The sequence below is a fragment of the Budorcas taxicolor genome, chromosome 19, assembly GCF_023091745.1.
Source record: "Budorcas taxicolor isolate Tak-1 chromosome 19, Takin1.1, whole genome shotgun sequence".
NCBI lineage: Eukaryota > Metazoa > Chordata > Mammalia > Artiodactyla > Bovidae > Budorcas > Budorcas taxicolor.
Window position 1 is genome coordinate 22,791,183 of NC_068928.1, and position 25,237 is coordinate 22,816,419.

Sequence of the window (25,237 nt, forward strand, 5' to 3'; positions counted from 1 at the left end):
CATCCTGCCTCAAGGATTCAGCCTGAGTTAGTGGTCACCACTATTGTTTTTCGCAGACAACAGTTTCCATAGTTTTGCAAGCTACTGACATTTATATCTTTTCGCATATGTTCTACTTAGTATTTTAGAGGCAAGACATAATAGAATCAAGAGGTGGTAGCTTGCTGCTGTATAATCTGGAAGCTCTATATACTACTTTTTATATTCAGAAAAACAAAACAAAATGAAAACAGTATTTTTTAAAATGCCAGTGAATGTACCCAAGGGAAAACACAATTCTGGAGAAACACTCAACAGATATATTTTAGAAGGTAGCAACAGCTCAAAGCAGCAAAAGGCAGAGAAGAAAACGGAGACTGGCTTGCAGTGTGATTCTGTTGTATCATGGGATGAGGCCAGTGCTATTTTGGGATGTTTCCTGTGCTTCAGGATGGGGAATTGAGTCCTGCCCCAAAATATGTCCAATGAAATACCTATACACTGTATAACTTGGCAGCTGAATTAAAATTAGAGAGAAAAAATATAAACAAAACATTGACAGAATTCTACATTACCTCATGTGAGACAATCAAAAGAGCTAAGCATATATAGTTCAGTGAAGCCACATTTAATATTTGCCTATAAATCCTGGGTGTAGATATGACCTCATTCTTCCCCTCCAGAGAGCTAATTAGGAAGTTGAGAAAAGTATCCTGAGCTGACTGAATTGAAACACACTGTCTGCTAAAATGGAGATCAAACAACAGAAATGTTGACAACACCATTTCTTTGCTAATAATAGTATCTGTTGTCAGTACAATCATATTAGAGGTGGCACTCAGGATGCTGGGCACAGGTAACCTCCCCATCTACCTTAACAGCCTCATCTCCAGGGTCTAGTTCAGGAAAATAGGGCTAGGCTGGTCTCTGTCTAGCAACAGCCCTGAGACCAAAGGCAGCCCAAACACAGACATGGCAATCCATGTTTGATCAGAAACAGTCATACAGCCCACTACAGCAGTACTGCCTGAAAAGCTGTGCTGGGCCAGATTCCTCTCTTGGAAATGTAAAACAGAAGAATGGAGGGAAAAATCTGTCGCTTGAAAAGAGAAGAGACAAGAATAGCTGTATCACAGGAGTAAGTTAAGATTCTGATACTTTAACTACAGACCCTGCTCCGTCTGCAGTCTTATTTGTTGTGACTGTTTTGTCTAGATTGTTTGAGCTTTCCTTCACAATAAAAAATTAACAGTGTAGGATTTCCCTGGTGGTCCAGTGGTTAAGGATCTGCCTGCCGATGCAGGAGACATGTGTTTGATCTCTGATCCAAGAAGATTCCACATGCTCCGGGGCAATTAAGCCTGTGCACCACACCTACTGAGCCCACGTGCCACAACTACTGAGGCCTATGCACCCTAGAGCCCATGCTCTGCAACAAGAGAAGCCACTGTAATGAAAAGCCTCTGCACCACAACTAGAGTAGCCCCTGCTCACTGCAACTAGAGAAAGCCTGTGCACAGCAATGAAGACTCAGCACAATCATAAATAAATAAAATTTAAAATAAAATTTCAGTTAAAACAAAAATTAACAGTGTAAGAGAGTATTTTTTTGGGGGGGGCAGATAGGATTTTTAACTTTATTTTTAGAAATAAGCACATCAGCTTCACAAGTCTGTAATGTTAGGTGAGATTAAACTACCCATTTTACAGATGAGAAAGCTGAGGCAGAGTAGGATCAAAGTAATTTACAGTCACAGAGCTTCTCGATGGCATAAGCATAAGACAGCTGTGTCTTCCCTTAAGCCACTGATTTGACTACTGTTCTCCTTTACGGTTCTTTCTCCACTGAAAATGTTAGCTCCATCAGGAACAATATTGCAAGGCAGAATAAAGAGGTTTCCTCTTACCTGTTTGCTGGATGGTCGTTATTGCCTGAGCATTACACTGCAGCTGTAACATGTGTCTCAGCATGGCCACTCCCCAAACATTCAGCTCTGCACATAACACAGGAGTCTCTGCAGTTTTCAGCTTAGTTGGTTTCAGATCTGTTGTGAAGGCCTGTAAACCAGCTGCTTCGAGCTGCCTGCACAGTGCAGAAACACTTACAGCACAGAGGAATTTGTACTCAGGGCTATGGTTTTCAGTATGGGGTAAAAGGTGGAAGATGGCATTATAATTCCTTTCATATTTCCCATTAGTATCACATCCAGGAATTGGGGTCTCAACTGCTTTGTCCGTTTTTTCCCCCTCTCCTCCCTGGTCATATTTGAGTATCTGTGCCGGATTCTTGCTTTCGGGTAAGCATATGCCCTGGTTACTCATCTCACCACAGAGCTTCTTTATGACTTTGCCAACATCCTCAAACCTAGCTAAGAGAGTCGACCTCAGGGCAACATGACAAAACACACCCAGTGTGAGAAGCAGAGCCCCCACAGAACACTCCACACTATGGTAGCGATCCCAGGCCTGCTGCATACACTCCTGGCTGCAATACTTGGCATAGCTGCATCCTTCACAGGGAACCGGGGCCAGAGTGTGCCTCAGACATCGGTGACAGTGAAGGTCCCCACTGGTAACTTGGATGTCCCACTTGCTCTCCAGGCTATGAGGCCTCAGTGGCACTTCTCCTGGGTTAAGGACACTCACAAAAGCATCCTCTTTCACCAAAAGCTCTCCTGGGAGGATATCTTTTGTGGCAACCAGAAAGCGGCCTTTTAAAGGGTCTATATGTAAGGCGACAGAGGACGAGGCGCCGGGAATTTGTTCATTCTCTTCCCTTAGGTCCACACCCTCAAAGGTTTTGGTTAGAGCCTCTGGGAAGATCTCTGGGAGATTCTCCTTTTCTTGTACCTTCACTTTCACACGACAGAGAGTTCTCTGCAGAATCTGAAACTGGGAAGCTGAGAGGGTTGGCTTGGCAGCAAAGCTACTTTCAAGATCAATGATGGTCTGGCTTGCCTCCTGTGGTCTCCCCAGGGTCACCAGACACTCTGCCTTACGCAACAGCAGCTTGGGTTGCAATCTTTCTGGATACCCATGCGTCTGTGCTCTGACGATGTCTTTAAGGCATGTCTAAAAACAGAAAGTAGATTCCCAAATGACCGTTAGTCCCCACTCTATAAAATATTCACTTGGAAGTCTTAACAAAAATCTACAAGTGAGTGAAGGATTATTAAAAATAGAGCAACTACAACCATGTGCTTATTTCTTTGAATCATATTGTACTGGGATCTTTTAATGATTAGAAACACATGCTGAAGGTATTATGTTTAACTGTCATTAACTATTTTTGATTCTAGGGAAAAAAGTTTTACAGATAGAAGAGGCATATTATGGTGATTAAGAGGGCATCCCAGTACAGACTCTGCCTCTTACTAGTTGTATGACCTTATGCAAGTGAATTAGTTTCTCAGTGTTTAAGTTTCCACATCGAAAAAAAATGGGGATAATAATACCTCACAGGATAGAAGTAAAGACGAAAACAAGGTAATATACCTGAAGTGTTAAAAAGGTGCCTGAACACAGTATGTGCTTAATATATGGGAATCATTATTGTAAGAAGTAATAATATAGGGAAGATATAAAGGGCTAAATGCTTCACAAGGTCTTCCCATTGCTGCCTTCAGTAGCTCAGGCTTTTCTTGCTGGGGGACTGGAGTTAGATTCTTGCTCTTCTCTTTTGGACCAAAGGGCTTAAGTGTGAACTTGTGATTACTCAAATAGCTGTTTCCCCCACCCCCGCCACCTTTCTAGTTTTGGTTGTGCTGGGTCTTCGTAGCTGCTCAGGTTTTTCTCTAGTGGTGGAGGAAAGGGGCTGCTCTCTAGTTGCGGTGCGGCCTTCTCATTGAGGTGGCTTCTCTTGTTGCGGGGCACGAGCTCTAGGGCCCTCTCTCAGCAGCTGCGGCTCCCAGGCTCTAGAGCATAAACTCAATAGTTGTGGAGCACCGACTTAGTTGTTGCTCTGCAGCACGTGGGATCTTCCCTGATCAGGGATCAAACCTGCATCTCCTGAGCTGGCAGACAGATTCTTTACCACTGAGCCACCCGGAAGCCCTACAGGGATATTCTTAAACCCACTCATCTACTTATTAAAATAAAAAATAACCCAAACAAATAAATAGTTTGCAAACACTTAGAACCGAAAGCATTATTAGCGACAGCTGTGTATATCACAATTGACCTTAACACCTGAGGACTGCTGACCCACTGGACAGAGTCCACGGCCCTGGGGAACGTGCACGTCTCTTTCCTGCCAACCAACACCACCCTACATAATAACCTGTGACAAGTGAAGTGAACGATGAGGAAGAACAAGTTCGGGAGGATTATCAATTTGCTTCTGATTCAACCAGTTGCACAGGGCTCAATTTTAGTGTTCCGAGGCAGAAGCAAGGATGGTCTAGTGCCCCCGGGAGCCCCCTGCGATCCTCTCCAATCTCACCAGGCATTCTGATACTCACTTCATACTGACCCAGGTGGAAGAGGGCTGCGGAGCGATTGGCATAGCACAGTGCAATGTCCGTAGAGTTGGGTCCCGAATGTGATACTCCCTGAAGAACAATGAACCGGTTAAAGGCATATACGTGGAAACTAGCATCTTCAGAGTTTTTTTTTTCCAGATAACAGGGGCTCTGCTACAAAAGACTGTATACAATTGGGACAAGTTACTGGATCTCTTCGTGCTTCATCTGCTTCATTTTTAAGTACCTTAGAGCAGAGCTGAGAAGATTAGGTGAGGAAATAAATATGTGAAGCATTTTGAAGACAGCAGCTTCAGACACAGTGTCAGGCACAAGACAACACTCACGGTAAACGAAAACTGAGGAGTGTAACCCGGCACATACCAAAGTGTGAGGGGAGCAAACAGAAATTCACACAAGAAGAAACGCTAATGACATGTGGGAAACAATTCATAGATAGTCAAATACATGAAAACGAAAGCAGACAAAGGCTACTTTTTTCTACCACCAAATCGGCAAGGAATAACCATAAAGGTGGCATCTCCAATCACTGGAGAAAAGATTGGGATTATTCAGTGAAAGTACTGGCACAAGCAGCCACCGAGGAAAAATAAAGTTGCTTCTCAACAGATGATAAAACTTTCATTAGGATAAGTTCCCAGTGGATCAAAACCTTAATGTAAAAACTGCAACTGTTTAAGAGTACTAGAAGAAACTACATGAATAGTCCAAAGTGATGCTGAGTGAGAAATACCTTTCTAATTATGACACAAAACCCAGAAGTCATAAAAGGTTAATAAATGTGATCACATAAAAATAAAAAATTTCTTCGGAGCAAAAACCAATAACAATATCAAAAGACAAATATTGAACTGGAAAAAAATATTTGCAACTCCTATTACAGGCAAAGGGCTCATTTCTTTATGAACAGTCCTACAGATCAATAAGATGACAAGTAATAATTTAGTAGGAAAATAAGCAAATGATAGGAACAATTCTCATGGGAAATATAAACGGCCCTTAAACAAATGAAAAATGCTCAACCTCATTCATAATCAGCAAAATGCAAATTAAAACTCTGCTGAGATGCTATTTTTTACTTATCAGATCGGCGAAGAAAAGTAAAATTGATAGGATACTCTGCTGGCATAGGAATGAGAGACATTTTTTCTACATTGCTAGTGGGAATGTAAACTAGCTGCACGACTACTGAGGCGATTCAGCAATACATGCATCTCAATATAAACGTGCTGAGGCTTTCTAGTTGGTTAGTGGTAAAGAATCCACCTGCTGATGCAGGGGTCACATGAGACACAGGTTTGATCCGTGGGTCGGGAAGATTCCCTGGAGCCGGAGATGGTAACCCACTCCAGTACTCTTGCCTGGAAAATTCCACGCAGAGGAGACTAGCGGGCTACAGTCCATGCGGCCACAAAGGCTCAGACACGACTGAGCATATACACTACATTTATACACGTATCTGTATCTCCACTGACCCAGCAATTCCTCTCCTAGGGATTAATCCTACAGATATAATCTCTTATCCTACACATATATGCAAAATAACATACATGAAAGGCTTCTCATCACTGAATTGTTTGAAGTAATGAAAGATAGGAAACGAATATTGATCTAGAAGATGCTAATAAATTAACATTACATCCATACAACGGAACAGAAGGGGAAAAACTGCAGTGCTTAACAGTGTGTGTAGAATGTTATTTACATGAAAAGAGTGCATGTGTGCAGGGGTAGCAGATTATTTGTATTTATTTGTGTTTGGTGAGGTACCTCTGGAAAAATACCTTTTAACAGCATCAGTGCCACTCGCTTTTGGAGATGGAAACGAGGTGGCTGGGGAACAGAGGAAGCAGACGGCACTGTATATCCTCGTGCCTTTAAAATTCTAACTATGTAAGCACATTTCCTATGCCAGAATAAATAGATAAAATAATGATAATAATACCGTAATAATCAGTATTGCTTAGGATATAGAGAAATGAACATCCCATGCTCTGGTAGAAGGGGAGTAACTAGCTTTTTCCAGGAGAAAGATTTAGCATCAAGTGCCAAAGGCCTAAAAAAAAAAATCACATTCAATTGACCCAGCAATTGCCCTTCAAGGAATTTATCCTGAGGAAATAATCAGGTGTGTACAAATATTTACATAGAAAGATGCTCCTTGCAGCTTTATGATACCAAACAATCTGCCAACATTAGGAGATGTTAAATCAAGTATAGTTCTCTGTAATGGAACACTAAGCCAGCCGTAAAAAAATCATGTTCTAGCAGAAAATTTAATAACATGAGAAAACGGTCACAATAAATTGTTGAGGGGAAAAAAGGCAGGTTACAAAACACTAAGTACAGCATTATCACAATTTTGTATGAGAAAAACATATTTTCAGAGGAAAAAGAGGCTGGCTGGATGTAAGCAAAAATGTTAACAGTGCTTATCACTGGTTATGGGATTTTTTTTCTTACTCTTTATGCTTCTCTGTATTTTCCAAGTAAACATACATTATATTTACAATCAGATAAAAACAACAAATATTATTTCAAAAAAGAAAGAAAATAGCAACTCTATGGGAAAACGGCAAAGTACCATAATCACCAAAATACTAGCTTCATGAAATAGGAAGGCTCATCTCCTCCTGCATTCAGAACAAATCTTAATTTTTCATCTGGTTTTACTTTTTTTAGTTTATTTTCCTTGAACAACTTCCCTGCGATCACATTTATGACGCGTATGCATGCAGCCGAAGAAAGATTAGCTCTGAAAAAGAACTATTATGGCATTTATCAGTGATCATTACATCTAGTGGGTTTTAGTTCTTCGGCAATCACCAACACGTTACTCAGATAAATACCTTCTTGTAGCATCACAAAGCAGAGCTTTTATCAATTTTAGAAGATACTGTTGTTAGTCTGATAGTTGGAAAACTAATTCCAAACTTTAAGCATAGGTCTGTTTAAGATGCAGAGTAGGGGGTACTCACTTCAAAAGCACTGGCTTCTCTGATAGCTCAGTTGGTAAAGAATCTACCTGCAATGCAAGAGACTCTGGTTCCATTCCTGGGTCGGAAAGATCCGCTGGACAAGGGATAGGCTACCCACTCCAGTATTCTGGCTTGGAGAATTCCATGGACTGTACGGTCCATGGGGTCGTAAAGAGCTGGACACAACAGAGTGACTTTCACTTTCACTTCAATTGCACACTCATTCTTTCAATAGACAAGGTTCACAGACCTGGTTTAAGGGATTGATACATTCTTGCTTTAAACCCATATTTATCTCTAAAAAATTATGGAAGGAAGTCACTCAGCGATCTTTTACCAGTTCCTACTCTGGAAGCCTTCTCATACTGTTAATGAAGTTCTCATGAACAGTAGATCACAACAAACTGGAAAATTCTTCAAGAGATGGGAATACAAGACCACCATACCTGCCTCCTGAGAAATCTGTATGGAGGTCAAGAAGCAACAGTTAGAACCGGACATGGAACAACAGACTGGTTCCAAATAGGAAAAGGAGTACGTCACCCTGCTTATTTAACTTATATGCAGAGCACATCATGAGAAACCCTGGGCTGGATGAAGCACAAGCTGGAATCAAGATTGCCAGGAGAAATATCAATAACCTCAGATACACAGATGACACCACTCTTATGGCAGAAAGCAAAGAAGAACTAAAGAGCCTCTTGATGAAAGTGAAAGAGGAGAGTGAAAAGCTGGCTTAAAACTCAACATACAAAAAATGAAGATCATGGCACTCGGTCCCATCATTTTATGGCAAATAGATGGGGAAACAATGGAAACAGTGAAAGACTACTTTTTCGGGCTCCAAAATCACTGCAGATGGGGCCCCTTGGAAGAAAAGCTATGATCAACCTAGGCAGCATATTAAAAACCAGAGACTTTGCCAACAAAGGTCTGTCTAGTCAAAGCTATGATTTTTCCAGTAGTCATGTATGGATGGGAGAGGTGGACCATAAAGAAAGCTGAGTGCTGAAGAATTGATGCTTTTGAACTGTGGTGGTGGAGAAGACTCTTGAGAGTCCACTGAACTGTGAAGAGATCAAACCAGTCAATCCTAAAGAAAATCAGTCCTGAATATTCATTGGGAGGACTGATGCTGAAGCGAAACTCCGATACATTGACCACCTGATGCAAAGAACTGACTCCTTGGAAAAGACCCTGATGCTGGGTAAGATTGAAGGCAAGAGAAGAAGGGGACAATAGAGGATGAGACGGTTGGATGGTATCGCCGACTTGATGAACAGGAGTTTGAGCAAGCTCTAGGAGTTGGTGATGGATAGGGAAGCCTGGTGTGCTGCAGTCCATGGGATCGCAAAGAGTCGGATATGACTGAGTGACTTGAACTGAGCCTTAATCTAAGTCACACTGGCTATAAGCTAACCTGGTGGCTAGCCCCCAAATCCAACTTCTCTCTAAATTGGGACTATCACACACTAACAGCCTCATCAGTTATTCAGACAAAAAAGGCACACAATTCAGTGAGAGCTGACAGACATGGGTGAGGGAGGCCAAGGCTTCCAGTAAGGCTTGCTACACTTGTGCCTGAGAGATATGTGAAGAGAAGTTTCTTGACGGAATTTGGGACGTACAATACAAACTCTCCTTTGTTTCAGAATATGAACAGAAGCAGAGTTGTACCAGTTTTCTTTTTCAAATCCAATCCAGAATTAACAGACAAGGTTACTAGTGGCTATACCACTTAGCAAGAATGGGTCTATCTTTTGAAGAAATATGCACTGTTGAACTGTCGAGACAACTCCTCCTGCTCGGCTGGGGTAGGTCTTACCTTAGAGTACAGCACTGCGGCTCCCATATAATCCTTCGCCTGAAATTTTTTGTTTCCTTTTTCTCTGTAGAAAAGGGAAGCGTCGGGGTCCTTTCCAACAACGTAGCCTCCAGAAAGCCTTTTTAAAAACACCTCATCCTCAGGTCTTCACGAAGAAAGAAAAAACAATGACCAAAAAAAAAAAAAAAGGCACAGATTTGTTATTTCAAGGGAAATGAACCATTGCACCTGAAACAGGAGTGAGTGCCTATAAAATACCCGGACGAAAGAGGTTGGATGTGTTATGGAACATGACTGGGGAAACCACCTTTGGTCTGAGAGACAAAGGGACTAGAATTTCTATTTAGAGGACAGAATACACTTTATTTATTTATTTTGGGGCTGTGCTGTGTCTTCACTGCAGCATATGGGCTCTAGAGCACGTGCGCTCAGTAAGCCCACATCACGTGGAAACTTTTAGTTCCCCCAGCAGGGACTGAACCTGAGTCCCCTACACTGGAAGACAGATTCTTAACCACTGGACTTCCAGGGAAGTCCCGTACACTTTTTATTCTATATCTCATAATTACTGGCCAATAAACCATTCCTTGGATTAATGCATTATACAGAAGTTTGGGTGTGGAGAATGACATAATACACAAGAGTCTGTACTAAGACGTAGTCTCCACCTAAACTTCATTGAAAATACCTGAGTGAACAGCTGACAGAGGGGAGAGAGGGAGGAAGGGAGATAGTGAGAAGAGGGAGGGGGAGAGAAGACTGAAGAAGAGGAAGAGAGAAGATGAATCATACGGTTAGTGTAGTGAGCTGCTAACATCTGGAGAAACTGAAAGAAGGGTGCTGCACAGCCATTCTTTACCTTATTTTTGCAAGAAAATCTGAAATTGTTTCAGTTTGCAAAGTGTTTAAAAGTATATGAATTCTCTAATATAGAAATATACAAACATACACCTTTCTTCCAATAAAGAAAAACAGTATAGAATAACCTAGCCTATACTCTGACTATACAGTGCAATGAAAAAAAATATGAACAAAATGGGAACTAAAAATCCTCTTAAGCAACTCTTGGGTTAAAGGGGTAATCAAAGTCAAAACTGAAGAATGTTCAGAAAACTATTTTTCAAATTTTTGTTTACAAAGATCTACCACAAGAAATACCTTTCACGTTGTGATTCAGTGTGATGCATCTGTGTATATATGGAAATTTCACAAAACATTATCTTTCATTTAATGTCAAATATGGTTTTATTACTATTTAAACACATAGAAAAAAATCTCAAAATAAATAACAGAGAAAGAAAAATAAGAAAAGATTTTATTTAATTCAGAAGGTGTGCTTGCCTGTTCAAAATTTATTCCAGTCCAGAAAATATGAGGACAATAACCCACGTATATCTGATACACACAGATCCTATTCTTTGCTCTATTTGTTTTTGTGTTGTTTTAAATTAGGTTAAATCTGCAAATCCTATTCAAACAAAAAAGTTGTGATGAACAGTAATAACAGGAAAACTCTTCTTGCCTAACAATGACTATTCTTTAATCTTAATCCAAAATGATGACAAACTCAATGTTTTTGTAATTGTTCTTTAGTGTAATTAAGAACTAAGCTGCAATAACTCATTCTTTCTTGCAGCACCAAGTTTAACTCAGTAATTAAAAGTTTTGAAAAGCAAATGGATGGTCTTTTTTTTTAATATGTCAAATTTTCTTTTGGAATGTTAGGATAAAAAATGTGTGGAAGTGAGATGAAAAACGTTTTTCTTTTGGTGGGGGTGCACTCTGTGGCATGGTAGGTGTTAAGTTTCCCACCCAGGGATTGAACCAGTGCCCCCTGCTGAGGAAGCCCAGAGTCTTAATGGATGGACCACCAGGGAAGTCCAAGATGGAACAATTTTCTGGTTAATTCTTTTTATTGTGGTAAATATTTTAAAAATTATCATTTTAACTATGTCGAAGTGGACAGTTTTAGTACATTCATAATATTGTGCAATCGTCACCACTATCCATTTCCAGAACTTTTTCACCAGCCCAAACTAGAACTTTGTACTCATTAAGCAATAACTCTCTATTCTTCCCTCCCTCCAGTCCTGGTAACCTCTATTATACTTTCTGTTTCTATGAAGTTGTCTATTCTAGGTACTTCATATAAGTGGAATTGTACAGTGTTTGTCCTTCTATGTCTGGCTTGTTTCACTAAGCCTAACATTCCCAAGGTTCTTTTTTCACAGCTGAATAATAGTCCATTGTATGTATATACCACAGTTTCTTTATCCATTCATCTGTTAGTGGACATCTGGGATATTTTCACTCTTGGGCTATTGTGAATAATACTGCTCTGAACATTGGTGTGCAGGTAAATCTGTTCAAGTCTCATTTTCAATTCTTTTGGGTATAAACCCGGAAGTGGTATTGCTGGATTACATAGTAATTCTAGTCTAAAATTCTTGGAAAACTGCCATATTGTTTCTCATAATGGCTGGAGCATTTTACATTCCCACCAACGGTGCACAAGGGCTCCAATTTCTCTGCATCCTCACCAACACTTTTTTTTTTTTTGGATAGTAGCCATGCTAACGAGTATTAGGACAATAAGGTATCTTGCTGTCGTCTGACTCGCATTTCCCTAATGATCAGTGATGCTAAGAGCATCTTTCCATATGCTTATTTCAGGTGCTTATCTTCTTTGGAGAAATACCTATGCAAGTCCTTTGTCCATTTTTAATTGGGTTTGTTGTTGCTGTTCTTGAGTCTAGGATTTCTTTACATAATCTGGATAGTAATCCCTTAGCAGCTATGTGATTTGCAATATTTTCTCCCATTCTGTCGGTTGCCTGCAGACAACTGCCAACAGAATACTCTGTTGGTATTGCCACTCGAGGCACTAAATATTTCACTTTTCATCAAGTCTGATTTGCTTGTTTTTTCTTTTGTTGCCCGTGCCTTTGGTTTCAGAGCCAAGAAAAGATGCCAAATCCAATGTTATAAGCTTTGGGCTTATGTTTTCTTCTAAGAGTTCTATAGTTTTAGCTCTTAAACCAACTAAATTACTTGAGTTTTTTTTGAGTTAGCTTTTGCACATGGTTTCAGGTAAAGGCCCAGCTTCATTCTTTGGCATGTAGAGTCTAACTTGAAAGCAGATAGAAAGAACCAAGCTCTTTCCTCTAGCCATGCCTTCTCTTTATAGAGCCCTAGAGAGGTAGAGCCCCTTATAAGCTTGATAGGCAAAGCAGAAAGGCCCAGCCCCAGCAGAGAGTACAGAAGATAAGAGCTGAGAAGCTATAGCTTAATAACTAGCATCCATTCACACGGGCACATTTTTTTCCTGAAAGTAAGTGCAGTCATCATGGAAGTTCACCTCCAAGTATTTCACCAGGCCTCTGCTAAGAATAAGGACATTCTCCTATATCTTGATACTGCAATATCATTATCATGCCTAAAAAATTAACTCTAATTCAAATATCATTTAAAATTTCTCCATTATTCCTAAGATGTCTTTTTTTTTTTTTTTTCCCTTACCCCAGCCTGATGCAGGATCAAGGTTCTAATTACTGCACTTAGCCATTATTTCTCTTTAGTCTCTTTTGAGGTAGTTCCATGATTTTTGTTTTATTTTTCATGACTAACTTTTCTGAAGATTCGGGCCAGGAAAATGTTCTACATTCTGGTTTTTTCTCATTGTTTCCTCATGATTAGATTCAGATCAAACAATTTTTGCCAAGAGTAATAGTACATTATTAAATCTGTATACTTTTTGCTGCTTCAAACCAGGAGACACATAATATCAAGCAGTCAGTCCCACCACCACTGAGGATGCTGTTTGGTCATTTGATTGGTGACTGTTAGATTTCTCCAATATAAAGATAATTTTCCTCTTGTAGTAAGTAACATTAATAAGTAATCTGTGGGACTTTGAGGCCATGGGAATAATCTCTTTCTAGTGATCTTTCTTCTAATGGTTTGAGCATCCATTGATGATTATTGCCAGAATTCAGTTATTACACTGGGGGGTTACAAAATGGTGATTTTCTAATTTTATCATTATTTTTAAACTTATTAATTAGCATTCTTCTGTAAAGACAAATGTTGCCCTCTTTTCTTCTTTTACTTATGTATGTACTTATTTGAATATCACCACGGACTTAAAAAAATTCATTTTTATAAACCATTATCATCATCATACTTTTTGATGCTCACACTGTCCTAAATTTGGACAGTGGAAACTCTTTAGACTGGCTCCTATGTTATTTTTATTTACATAAATCCATTAGTCTTTGAGCATTTCCTTGATTTCTGGCAAGACAAAGTATTCCAGTTGTACCAGTATAAAATCAAAACAAATGGAAAGGCAGTGAGTACAGATAATAACTCTGTTAAGGACTCCCTAGGACACTGCAGATTATCAGTGGAAGAGGTTCACTTGTCTCAAGAGGTCTTGATATTGACAAAAGGCATCTAATTGGGGAAAATATTCCTCAAAGACTGTAAATGGCAAAAAAGAAAAGTGCATGCCTGGCTTTAAGCTTTAAAGGCCCAGTTCACATTTTCCTTTAATGGGCAAGCATATGGAGATTAGAAATTTAAATCTTTTTTGGTCATTTTAGATTATGATTAGCTAATTTTACAAACAGCTCTTCAGAACTAACTTGTTAAGTAAAGAAGTTTGGGGATGAAATAGTGAGAGATACACAGAACAAATAAAAACAGAGGGAATAATTCAGGGAAAACAAGAGTTGTATCAGAAAGGAAATGTAATTCAAAATATACTTTGCAGTTCACATGATATCTACAGAGACATAATGATATACACGGTGAAAACTGGTTTAACCCGTATTATAGTCTATTAGCTATACATCTGTGGATCACAACAAACTGTGGAAAATTCTTAAAGAGATGGGAATACAAGACCACCTGACCGGCCTCTTGAGAAATCTGTATGCAGGTCAAGAAGCAACAGTTAGAACTGGATGTGGAACAACAGACTGGTTCCAAATAGGGAAAGGAGTATGTCAAGCCTGTATATTCTCACTCTGCTTATTAAACTTATATGCAGAGTACATTATGAGAAATGCTGGGCTGGATGAAGCACAAGCTGGAATCAAGATTGCCAGGAGAAATATCAATAACCTCAGATATGCAGATGACACCACCCTTATGGCAGAAAGTGAAGAGGAGCTAAAAAGCCTCTTGATGAAAGTGAAAGAGAAGAGTGAAAAAGTTGGCTTAAAACTCAACATTCAGAAACCTAAGATCATGGCATCTGGTTCCATCACTTCATGGCAGATAGGTGTGGAAACAATGGAAACAGTCACAGACCACTTTTCTGGGCTCAAAATCACTGCAGATGGTGACTGCAGCTGTGAAATTAAAAGATGCTTGCTCCTTGGAAGAAAAGCTATGACCAACCTAAACAACATATTAAAAATCAGAGATATTACTCTGCCAACAAAGGTCCGCCTAATCAAACCTCTGGTTTTTCCAGTAGTCACGTATGGATGTAAAAGTTGGACTATAAAGAAAGATGAGTGCCAAAGAACTGATGCTTTTGAACTGTGGTGTTGAAGAAGACTCTTGAGAGTCCCTTGGACAGTAAGGAGATCCAACCAGTCCATCCTAAAGGAGATCAGTCCTGAATATTCATTGGAAGGACTGATGCTGAAGCTGAAACTCTAGTACTCTGGCCACCTGATGTCCTTGGAAAAGACCCTGATGTCCTTGGAAAAACCCTGATGCTGGGAAAGACTGAAGGTGGGAAGAGGGGAGGATGACAGAGGATGAGATGGTTGGATGGCATCACCAACTCAATGGACATGAGATTGAGTAAGCTCTGGGAGTTGGTGATGGACAGGGAAGCCTGGAATACTGCAGTCCATGGGGTCACGAAGAGTCAGACATGACTGAGTGACTGAACTGAACTAATACATTGTGAACTATAATATAGTTATGATGACAGAATGAGGGAAAAACAAAAATATACATGGAGAAGGCAATGGTAACCCACTCCAGTACTACTGCCTGGAGAATCCCAGGGATGGGGGAGCCTGGTGGGCTGCCGTCTACGGGGTCGCACAGTCGGACACGACTCAAGCGACTTAGCAGCAGCAGCAGCAGCATGCATGTGAACTGGGAGTAAGAGAGCTAGATTTGGCATCTAAAACTAAAAACTCAAAACTAACATTATTAGCATACTGCTTGCTGCTGCTGCTGCTAAGTCGCTTCAGTCGTGTCTGACCCCACAGACAGCAGCCCACCAGGCTCCCCCATCCCTGGGATTCTCCAGGCAAGAACACTGGAGTGGGCTGCCATTTCCTTCTCCAATGCATGAAAGTGAAGTCGCTCAGTTGTGTCCGACTCTTAGCGACCCCATGGACTGCAGCTTACCAGGCTCGTCTGCCCATGGCATTTTCCAGGCAAAAGTACTGGAGTGGGTTGCCATTGCCTTCTCTGAGCATACTGTTTAGCAATATGAAATTAAATACTGGAAGAAACAGTGAAAATAATTTTAAATATCAGTCTTTGGGGAACAGAAATGGGTAAAAGTAAGACAGAATTGCTGTTTTTCTCTATAAGCTTTGAAGTATTATTTGACTTCTTACATTATATGCATATTCTGCTGTGCTATGCTTAGTTGCTCAGCTGTGTCCAACTCTTTGCAACCCCATGGACTGTAGCTCACCAGGTTTCTCTGTCCGTGGGATTCTCCAGGCAAGAATACTGGAGTGGATTGCCATGTCCTCCTCCAGGGGATCTTCCCAATCCAGGGATCAAATCCAGGTCTCCTACATTGCAGGCAGATTCTTTACTGTCTGAGCCACAAGGGAAGCCTGATATGCATATTACTCTGATAAAACATGAACTAAGAAAGGAAAATATTTCCACTTAATAAGGTACCATGTCTACACAGTTTTACAAGATTTTCTACCAGCTTTAAAGAATCAAATAATCCCTACAATACATGAATTATTTCAGAGCACATAGAAAGATGGGAAACTCTCCAATTCAGGCTATGAGGCTACCATAACCCTGATACCAAGAGCTGACAAATAGAGCAAAAAAGAACATGCCATCTAATACCATTTCAGAACACAGATATAAAAATCCTAAAAATAACATCAGCAAATTGAATCTAGCCATGTGTTTAAAAAAATGATAGATAATAACCAGAGTTTACCTCCAAAACAGTTCAACTTTAGTACAGCTACTGATATCAATTCTGCATTAACAGATTAAAGGAGAAAAAGAAAATGATCATTCCTCTTAGAAGACACGAATATGCAAAAAAAGAACGGATAAAATTCAGCACTTATTTATGATGGAATGTAAGGCAACTTCCATAAACTGAAAAGGGTATTACATAATACTATATACCTGTAGCAACGTCCTAAATGGCTATTTCTATTCAACACTGCACTAGAAGTCTAACTAATGTTATAATTAAAAGGTAGAAGAGGTACAAATATTGGAAAGGAAGATTACTACTTGCAGATATACGTACTAAAAATTCTAACTGGACTGGCATAAAAATGATGAAATAAAGTGAAAGTACAGTTAGGTGGCCTGTTATGATTCCTAGCTTACGTTTATACCATCAATCATCAGTTAGATAATTTAATTGGGGGGATAAGTCTTATTCACAAGAACAACAAAAACCTTGTAAAAAGTAAATAAATCTGAGAGGAAATGTACAAGATCTATATAAAGAAAATGATAAAAAATTTTACTTATGGACATAAAAGAAGCCCTAAACATGTGGCAAGACATACTCTTTACTTGAATGAGGAAATTTAATATTGTAAAGATGTCAAATCTCCCTAGATGAATCTATAAATCCAACACAATTCCAAAAACCCAATGACACTTTTTATTGAACTTGACAGTCAATTCTGAAGTTCACATGGGGGAAATGTATATAAAAATAGCCAAGATAGTCTTGAAAAAGAAGAATGACCCTGTATGTGTGTGTGGGAACTTAGCTTAACAGAGACCAAAGCCACATTTGTACCAGACTTTTCTGCCTTCAAGTGCTCTTTCTCACTACGTCTGGTAATAAAATCTCAGGGGGAAACCATTCCTTGTGGTTGGAGGGGGACTGAGCCCAATTTCACAAGCGGGTTGGGCATGTGGTACAGGCCTGGCCACTCAGAGGAGCCCACACCTTTGGTTGAAGGGATATGCATGCCACCAAAGATAGGTTGATCAGAGTCCAAGTCAAGACATTTTTTTTTGACCAAAACTCTTGGGAAAGATGACCACTTTTCTTGTAGTTATTAAGCTATTATCAGGGTATGCTCAAGGCTACCAATGGCTATCCTGAGTACCAGGGGGAGAGAGTGCCTAAGAGATGAAGAGATGGGAGTCTGATGACATCTTCTGAGCTCCTGGACACAACTTTGTGTAAAAATAGGTCTGCCTTTCTGCACATCCTAGTTTCATAGCCTGTAGATTTCCTAATTTGGGCTGCGTTCTGTCACTTGACTGAAAGAATTCTAATATGATACTATAAAATCACAGTAATTAAAACTCTTTGGTTTTGGCACAGAAATAGAGCCTAGGAACACATTTACGGATAAGTGGGAATTTAATTTTTAATAAATGTGGCATTTTGAAGCACTGGGGAAAGGATGGACTATTCAATTAATGATGTCAGGAAATCATCTGGGGAATAAAACTTAAAACACTCCCTCACATCATATACAAAAAATGAATTCCAGATGGATTAGAGAGCTAAAACTAAAACACTAGAGCTATCAAAAAAGTTAGAGGAAAATAAAACATTTTTTATCATCCCGGGGAAGAGTAGACTACCCTAAGAGACATAACCCAGAAGCCATAAAGGAAAATGACAGATATGGCTGTGTACAGATTAAAACACATACATACAGTTTATACACGAGAGACACCATGAGTAAAAATTTTTTAAAGATAAATAATAGACTAGGAGAAAAATTAGTAGCATGTACCATAAAGAAATACATAGCCAGAGTCATGAAGACTTCTTATGAACAAGAGAAAGATAAATGACCCACTAGAGAAATGGGCAAAGGACAGGAACAAAAAATTAACAGAAGAAACAGAAATGGGTAACATTGCAAATGGTGTTACTGTAACTACTCATCAGACAAACGTGAATTGAAACGTTATTTTGTCCTTAAGGGTGCCATAATTAAAGACTGTTGCTTTCTAACGCTGGTGAGAGTACGTTTATGGTAAATGGGTAAAGCCTTCTTGGAAGACAATTTGGCAGTATTTATTAAATTTTTCATGCTCATAACCATTGATACAACAAATCCTCTTCGAACAATCCATCTTAAGTTCTAAATATATGTACAAAAACATACATATAAGCTGTTCACTGCAGCACTGTTTGTAACAGTTAAAAAAAAAAACAACCCACAATACTATTTTACCATTTCCCAAACACAAGAACCTTACAATTTAACACCATTTACTCATCTTGCCCTTTGAACTACTGATGTCATGTCTTTGAAATGTTTTAAATCCCATAAGACGTTAACATCATCGTTTTATTTTTGTCATCATTTTAAATAATTAATTCAAAACTATGTACCCACATAGGTACCTCTCCATTCCTTTCTGCAATTACAATGCTTCCTAACCTGAAGAACTTACTTCAGTATTTCTTAAAGCTCTGATTTGCCGAAGAAACAGTCTCTCAGATTTTTCTTTTGCATTTATTTTTGAAAGGTACTTTCATTAGGTACAGAATTCTAGGTGGGAAAGTTTTACTTTGTTTTTCTTTCACCACTTTAAATGTGCCATTCAGGTGTCTTCTAGCTTCTACAGTTTCACTGAAAAAAACTAGCCATCAGTCATATTCTTTTTTTTTTTTTTTTCCATCAGTCATATTCTTACACCCAAAAGGACAATGGACATTTTTTTCTTTGGTTATTTTTCAGATTTCCTCTTTTTATCTCCCTTAGTTTTAAGCAGTTTGAGTCTGATGTCTCTAGGTGTGATTCTATTTATGTTTACACTGTCTGGGACTTGCTAGGCTTCTGGAATCTGTGGGTTGACGTCTTTTTATCAGTTTTAGAAAATCTTTGGTCATCCTTTTAGAATACAGCTTCCATCTGACTCTCTTCTTTACTGACACTCCAATTACAGGTAAGTTAGACATTTGATTGTATCCTATGTATCTCTGTACGCCGTACCATTTTTTCCATTCTTTTTTTCTTCTTGTGCTTTGTTTTTCATTAACCTGTAAACCACTTTCCTAATCTAATTTTCCACTGCATCCAATTTTCTGTCAAGCTTGAGAATTAAGTTGATTTCAATTACAGTATGTTTTGAATTCTGAAAAGTCTACTTTTTTGCCTCTATTATTTAAAAATCACTTTTATTGTGGTAAAATATGCACAGTATAAAATTTACCATCTCAACCATTTTAAAGTATATATTCAGCAGTAGTATATACATTCATAATGTTACACAACCACCATCACCATCCATTTCCATAACTTGTAAAACTGAAACTCTAAACTCATGAAACAATAACCCTCTGTTTTCCCCCACCCTCAGCTTCTGGCAATCACCATTTTACTTTCTGCCTCTTTGATTTTGACTACTCTGGAAAACCTAAATTTGATTTTTTAATAGATTCTCATTCTCTGTTGCAATCTATTTTTTTATCCGCTTAGTCCATCTCCGGTAGTTTCTTCAACATGTTAGTCAGAGTTATTTAAAAGTCTGTCTATAAACTCCTGTATGTAGACGTCAATCGATCTATTTCTAACGTTAATTTTTTTCCTCTTCATTACTGGTTATTTTTCTGCCCCTCTGCATGTTTAGTAAATCTGTGTTCCTGACACTGTGTACAAAAGACATAAGGAAGCAAGGCAACATCTTTCACCGTGAAAGTGTCTTCTTTCCTATACTAGACAGACAGTATGAGGGCTGGCCTATATTTATCCAATCAAGAGTTGAACTGGATCAGTGCTGGGCTACAGGCTTACTAAAACTCAGTACATCTGTGGCTTCCTCGGGTGTGGACCTCCTGAGGTTTTGGTTGAGAGACTAGAAGGTCTCTTGTCTCCTCATGTATGAAAGTTTTGGTCTCTGCATGTTCTGAGCAAAGATTTTCTTTTTAATAACTTTTTTTTGGCTGTGCCACGCAGCATGTGGGATCTTAGTTCCCCAACCAGGGATCGAAAATGTATCCCCTTCAGTGGAAGCAGAAGACCACTGGACCTTCAGGGAGGTCCCTAGGATTTTCAACTTACCACAACAGAGATGCAGAATCCAGCAAATGGCTGGAGAAGAAGATTGTATGTGTGTTTTTGTATACAAAAAGAACATAGGAAAGACCTATGACCAGTGATCTGGAGGGCTTCCCTGGTGATGCTAGTGGTAAAGAATCTGCCTGCCAATGCAGGAGACACTAGAGACTCACATTCGATCCCTGGGTTGGGACGATACCCTGGAGGAGGGCATGGCGACCCACTCCACTATTCTTGCCTGGAAAATCCTATGGACAGAAGAGCCTGGGGGCCTACAGTCCATAGGGTTGCAAAGAGTCAGACATGACTGAGTGACTAAACCACCACCACTTAGATGTCTACTGGACATTGCCAACTGCAATATGAATCGTTAAAGTTCCTTCTGCAGCTCCACCTGCAGCTTTCCCAGGTATAGAAATTTCATCCTTCTACCTTGGCCCTGTAGGTCTACATCACAAGAGCCACTTTTGACTTCTCTCATTCTCTAATACACCATATCCCACCTGTCAGGAAATGTGATTAAATCCACCATTGGAATTCAATCACTTCCCATCCCCACTACTACCACCCTGGCCCAAATTACTATCACCTCCTCTCTCACTTGGATTAAAGCAATAAGCCCCCCCACAAGTCTATCTATTTCCATTCTTGCTCTTTCTATGAAAGTGAAAGTCATTCAGTCATGTCCGACTCTTTATGACCCCGTGAACTATACAGTCCATGGAATTCTCCAGGCCAGAATACTGGAGTGGGTAGCCTTTCCCTTCCCCAGGGGATCTTCCCAACCCAGGGATTGAACCCAGGTCTCCCACATTGCAGGTGGATTCTTTACCAACTGAGTTATCAGGGAAATGTTCCTCCTATAGTGTAACCTCAACACAGTGGTTAGAGCAATCCTTTAAAACAGGGATCAGCAACTTTCTCTAGAAAGCCAAAGAATAAACATTTAGCCTATATGGGCCAAGAGGTAAAAATTGAGGCTGCTACAAACGTACTTATATAACAAAAGGAAAAACATGCTTTTATTGACAAAATTCAAAATTAATAACTGAGTACATTTTTAAACAAAGTCTACTAAGGAGAAAATGAAAAACAAAAAATTTTTAAAGGATCCCATTTTGCTAAACTGGAGCTCAAAGCCAATGTCCCCCATCATCAAATTGACTACAAATGTTTATCTGTAAAAACCATTCTTAGCTGAAGGCCACACAGAAACAGGCAGTGGGATGGATTTACCCTGTGCGATGTTTCCTGATATCTGTTTTAAAATATAATCAGATCATATCATTCTCATCTCAAAACTCCATTAATAGTTTTCTATTGTTGTGTAACAATGACCACAAATTCAGCAGGTTAAAACAATACCCATTTATTATCCTCAGTTCTGTAGATCAGAAGTCCAGGCGGGCTTGCCTGGGCGCTCTGCTTAGGGCCTTAAGAGGCTGAAATCAAGGTGAGCTCTTCTACAGAAGGTGTGGGAAAGAATCTGTGCCTAAACTCATTCAGGCCATTGACAGAAGCCAGTGCCTTGCAATTGTGGTCTGAGGTTCCCATTTCCTTGCTGGCTGTTAGCCAGGAAGCACTCTGGGCTTCTAGAAGTTGCCTGCATTCCTTGTCATGTGGCTCCATCTTCAAAGCCAGCCAAAGCACATTCAAATCTTATGCTTTGAATCGCTCTGATTTCCCTTTCTGCTACCAGCTAGGACAAACTCTCTGCTTTTAAAGGTCTTGCTTGATTAAGGTTATACCCACCCGGTAATTATATCTCTAAGTCAGCTGGCTTGGGACTTGCATTACATTTGCCAAATCCATTCCTAGCAGTGTTTAGGTTAATGATAGATTAAATAACCAGGGGACAAGAATGGTGGGGGTGAGGGGCATCTTTAGCATTCTGCCTATCACATGCTGCAATAACTTCCTACTCAGAGTAAAAAGATAAGGTACTAATAAAGGGCCCACTTGATCTGTGAAACCTTCTCCCAGCTCCCATGCATGTCCCATTACTTCTCCAACGGTATTTCCTGCCACTCTCCCTCGGGCTCACTCTGTTTATTCACTACTACCTGTTCACCCAACTTGCTATTTTTTAAACCAGGCCAGATACTCTCCCACCTTAGGCTCTCTGCCCAGAATTCTCTTCTATCAGGCATCTACTTTGTTAACTCCTGTATGGCCAAGACTCTGCTCCACTTTTGCTCTTTCAAGAGGCATATCTGACGATACCATTTAATACTACAACCTGTACTCTCATTCCTAGCACTGGCTATTGTCCCACCCCATTCAATTTTCCTTTTTTCAACTGCACTTATCACTTTTAACATATCATACACATTATGATGTTTATTTCTGTCCCTCCTTGGTAGTAAGGATCTTTGTCTATTTTTTAAAATTCGTTTATCTATTTTTGGCTGAGCTGGGTCTTCATTGCTACCTGGGCTTTTTCGCTACTTGAGGTACATTAACTTCTCATCGTAACAGCCTCTCTTGGTACAGAGCCTGGGTTCTAGGACAAGTGAGCTTAAGAAGTTTCAGCACACAGGCTCAGCAGGTGTGGCTCCCAGGTTCTTGAGGACAGGCTCAGCAGTTGCGGTGCATGGGCTTAGCTGCTCCGCAGCATGTCTCCTGCATTGGCAGATTCTTTACCACTGAGACACCAGGGAAGCCCCTTTGTCTACTTTTTAAAATGATGTGCTTTTGGTTTACTAAGCACCTGGCACAGTAGCTGGCATGAAACAGATGTTCAATAATAATTCACTGAACGAGGTTTTGGGAAATTGTTTCAGTTTCTCATACACATGTGTGTACTAGGTCATGATGTACAATATGTTTCTTGTTCAAGAGTGTAGTCAACAGTGTTTGAAAACTACTTAGGTTAGACTATATGACCTCCATGGTTCTTTCCAAATAGAATTTTTAAATTTCTATGTGCAGCCACTGAATCTGCACCATATCCTTTGGGATATGGCAAGGTGTACAGCCTAGTGACTACCACAAGGCATGACTACTGGGCCTTGAGTCAGCATGACTAGTGACACTGACAAAGCTAATGAGCATCCATCCACCTGCCAACGTAGAAGACTCAAGAGACACAGGTTCAATCCCTGGTCGGGAAGATCCCCTGGAGAAGGGAATGGCAACCTGCTTCAGTATTCTTGCCTGTAAAATCCAGCGGACAAAGGAGCCTGGCAGGCTACAGTCCAAGGGGTCGCAGAGAGTCTGACATGACTGGGCATACACATACCTGTTCTATTGATATAATAGGTTAGAAAGAACTGTGGAAATAGCAAGAACTGTTGAATGCCCCCAAAGAGAAAAATCTGCACTTAACTAACTCTTCCATCAGAAAGAGATATAATCTGAGAGGAAATCATAAAAAGAACACTTCCCAGATCAAAACTGCCCTGACTGAAGCTTTCATTCACTTACTGAAGAAGTGCAGATGAGTGAAGAAAGAGATCATTCAAAGTCTCTGCTGTAGAAATGGTGACCTGAATGGACTTGGGGAGCAAAGACCACTTCTGAAGTACGTATGATTTCCACTCATCCACGGGCAGATCCATGCTACTTCAGACCTAAAAAATGAATAAGAAAACAAGGAATTCAGTTTTCTACAAATGCATAATTCCAGAAAATCGATTTCATTCAAGCATGCACCACGAGGCCACAAAATCAGATCTTGTAGTCTCTTCCTACAGTTGTTTACATGCCAAGGAAGGATGTATCCTCTCCCGCACCAATTCACATCCCTTCATTCAGAAATTATTTACTGAAAACTGACTTTGTTCCTGGCATCGTACTAGGGAACGGTTATACAATGATGAATCAGATTTCTTACATAGTTCAGTTTTTTCTTTTCAATCCCGAGGTCCCTCCTTTAGTTCAAGCCCTCACCATTTCCTGTCTGGCATTCTTTCTCGAGTGTCATAATTAGTCTTCAGGCCCTCAGACTATCCCTCCCCGTTCCCCCTTCCCAATTTAGTCCATCCTCCATACTGAGACCGATGTCAATTCTCTGCCTTAAATTCACTGATGCTCCTCCTAGAACTTGGGGAAGCCCAGTACAAACCCTTTATCATTTGACCCCTGACCTACTTTCTGATCAAGTCTCGCTTTTTCCTCTATACCCTACTATCCGAATTTGCACACATCCTTCAAGACTCAGTTCAAATGGTTCCTACTCCGAGAAGCCTTCCCTGATTTTGGCACCTGTGACGACAGGAGCACACTTTGCGTCTCTCCTGGGGCCCAAACCACGTCTACACTGAGTTAAGGCTACTCACAGCAGAAACTCCCTCGACATGCTGTGCTCCCCTCTGGGAGTAGGGACCAGCTCTTATTTACCTTGAGAGACCCCCCCACTGTGCCCAGCTCAGGGTCTGGCACCTGCGGGAGCTCAGCTCGGGGTTGCTGAAAGAAGCGAGTCACTGCTTTGACTACTTTCAGTAGCAGAATTATCAGGGAACCCCTCGAACACTCCTCTGGGCTAGCAGTCTGTGGCTGCCCGCCAAAGGCCGAGCGCGGTACGTTTTCTAGAGCCCGCGGGGAAAGCTCCCGGAACCCCTCCACCCTGCGCCCTTGGCGGCGCCCGCGTCACGGTTCGCGCGCCCCAGCGCTCGGCGCCCCGCCCCTAGGCCCCCGCCATCCCGCAACAAGGCTCGGGACCCGGACTCCGGTGGGTCACGTGAGCGGCGTGCCGCGCCTCAGCCAATGCGGCGGCTGCTTGGCCCTCGGACCGAC

General features: G+C 40.5%; 1 protein-coding gene across 3 annotated transcripts in view; it reads right to left on the reverse strand.

The window, feature by feature from the left end:
- SMYD4 (SET and MYND domain containing 4) overlaps positions 1–25,105 on the reverse strand; it is a 37,742-nt gene extending 12,637 nt beyond the window's left edge. For all 3 annotated transcript variants that reach the window (XM_052658188.1, XM_052658187.1, XM_052658189.1), the window contains exons 1-5: positions 24,842–25,105; positions 23,927–24,072; positions 9,264–9,408; positions 4,440–4,529; positions 1,887–3,051 (exon numbers count right to left, since the gene is read on the reverse strand). In XM_052658188.1, the coding sequence (XP_052514148.1) occupies positions 1,887–3,051; positions 4,440–4,529; positions 9,264–9,408; positions 23,927–24,060 (1,534 nt within the window). In that variant the 5' untranslated portion in view covers positions 24,061–24,072; positions 24,842–25,105. The remainder of the gene's footprint in view (positions 1–1,886; positions 3,052–4,439; positions 4,530–9,263; positions 9,409–23,926; positions 24,073–24,841) is intronic.
- Positions 25,106–25,237: the final 132 nt, after the last annotated feature.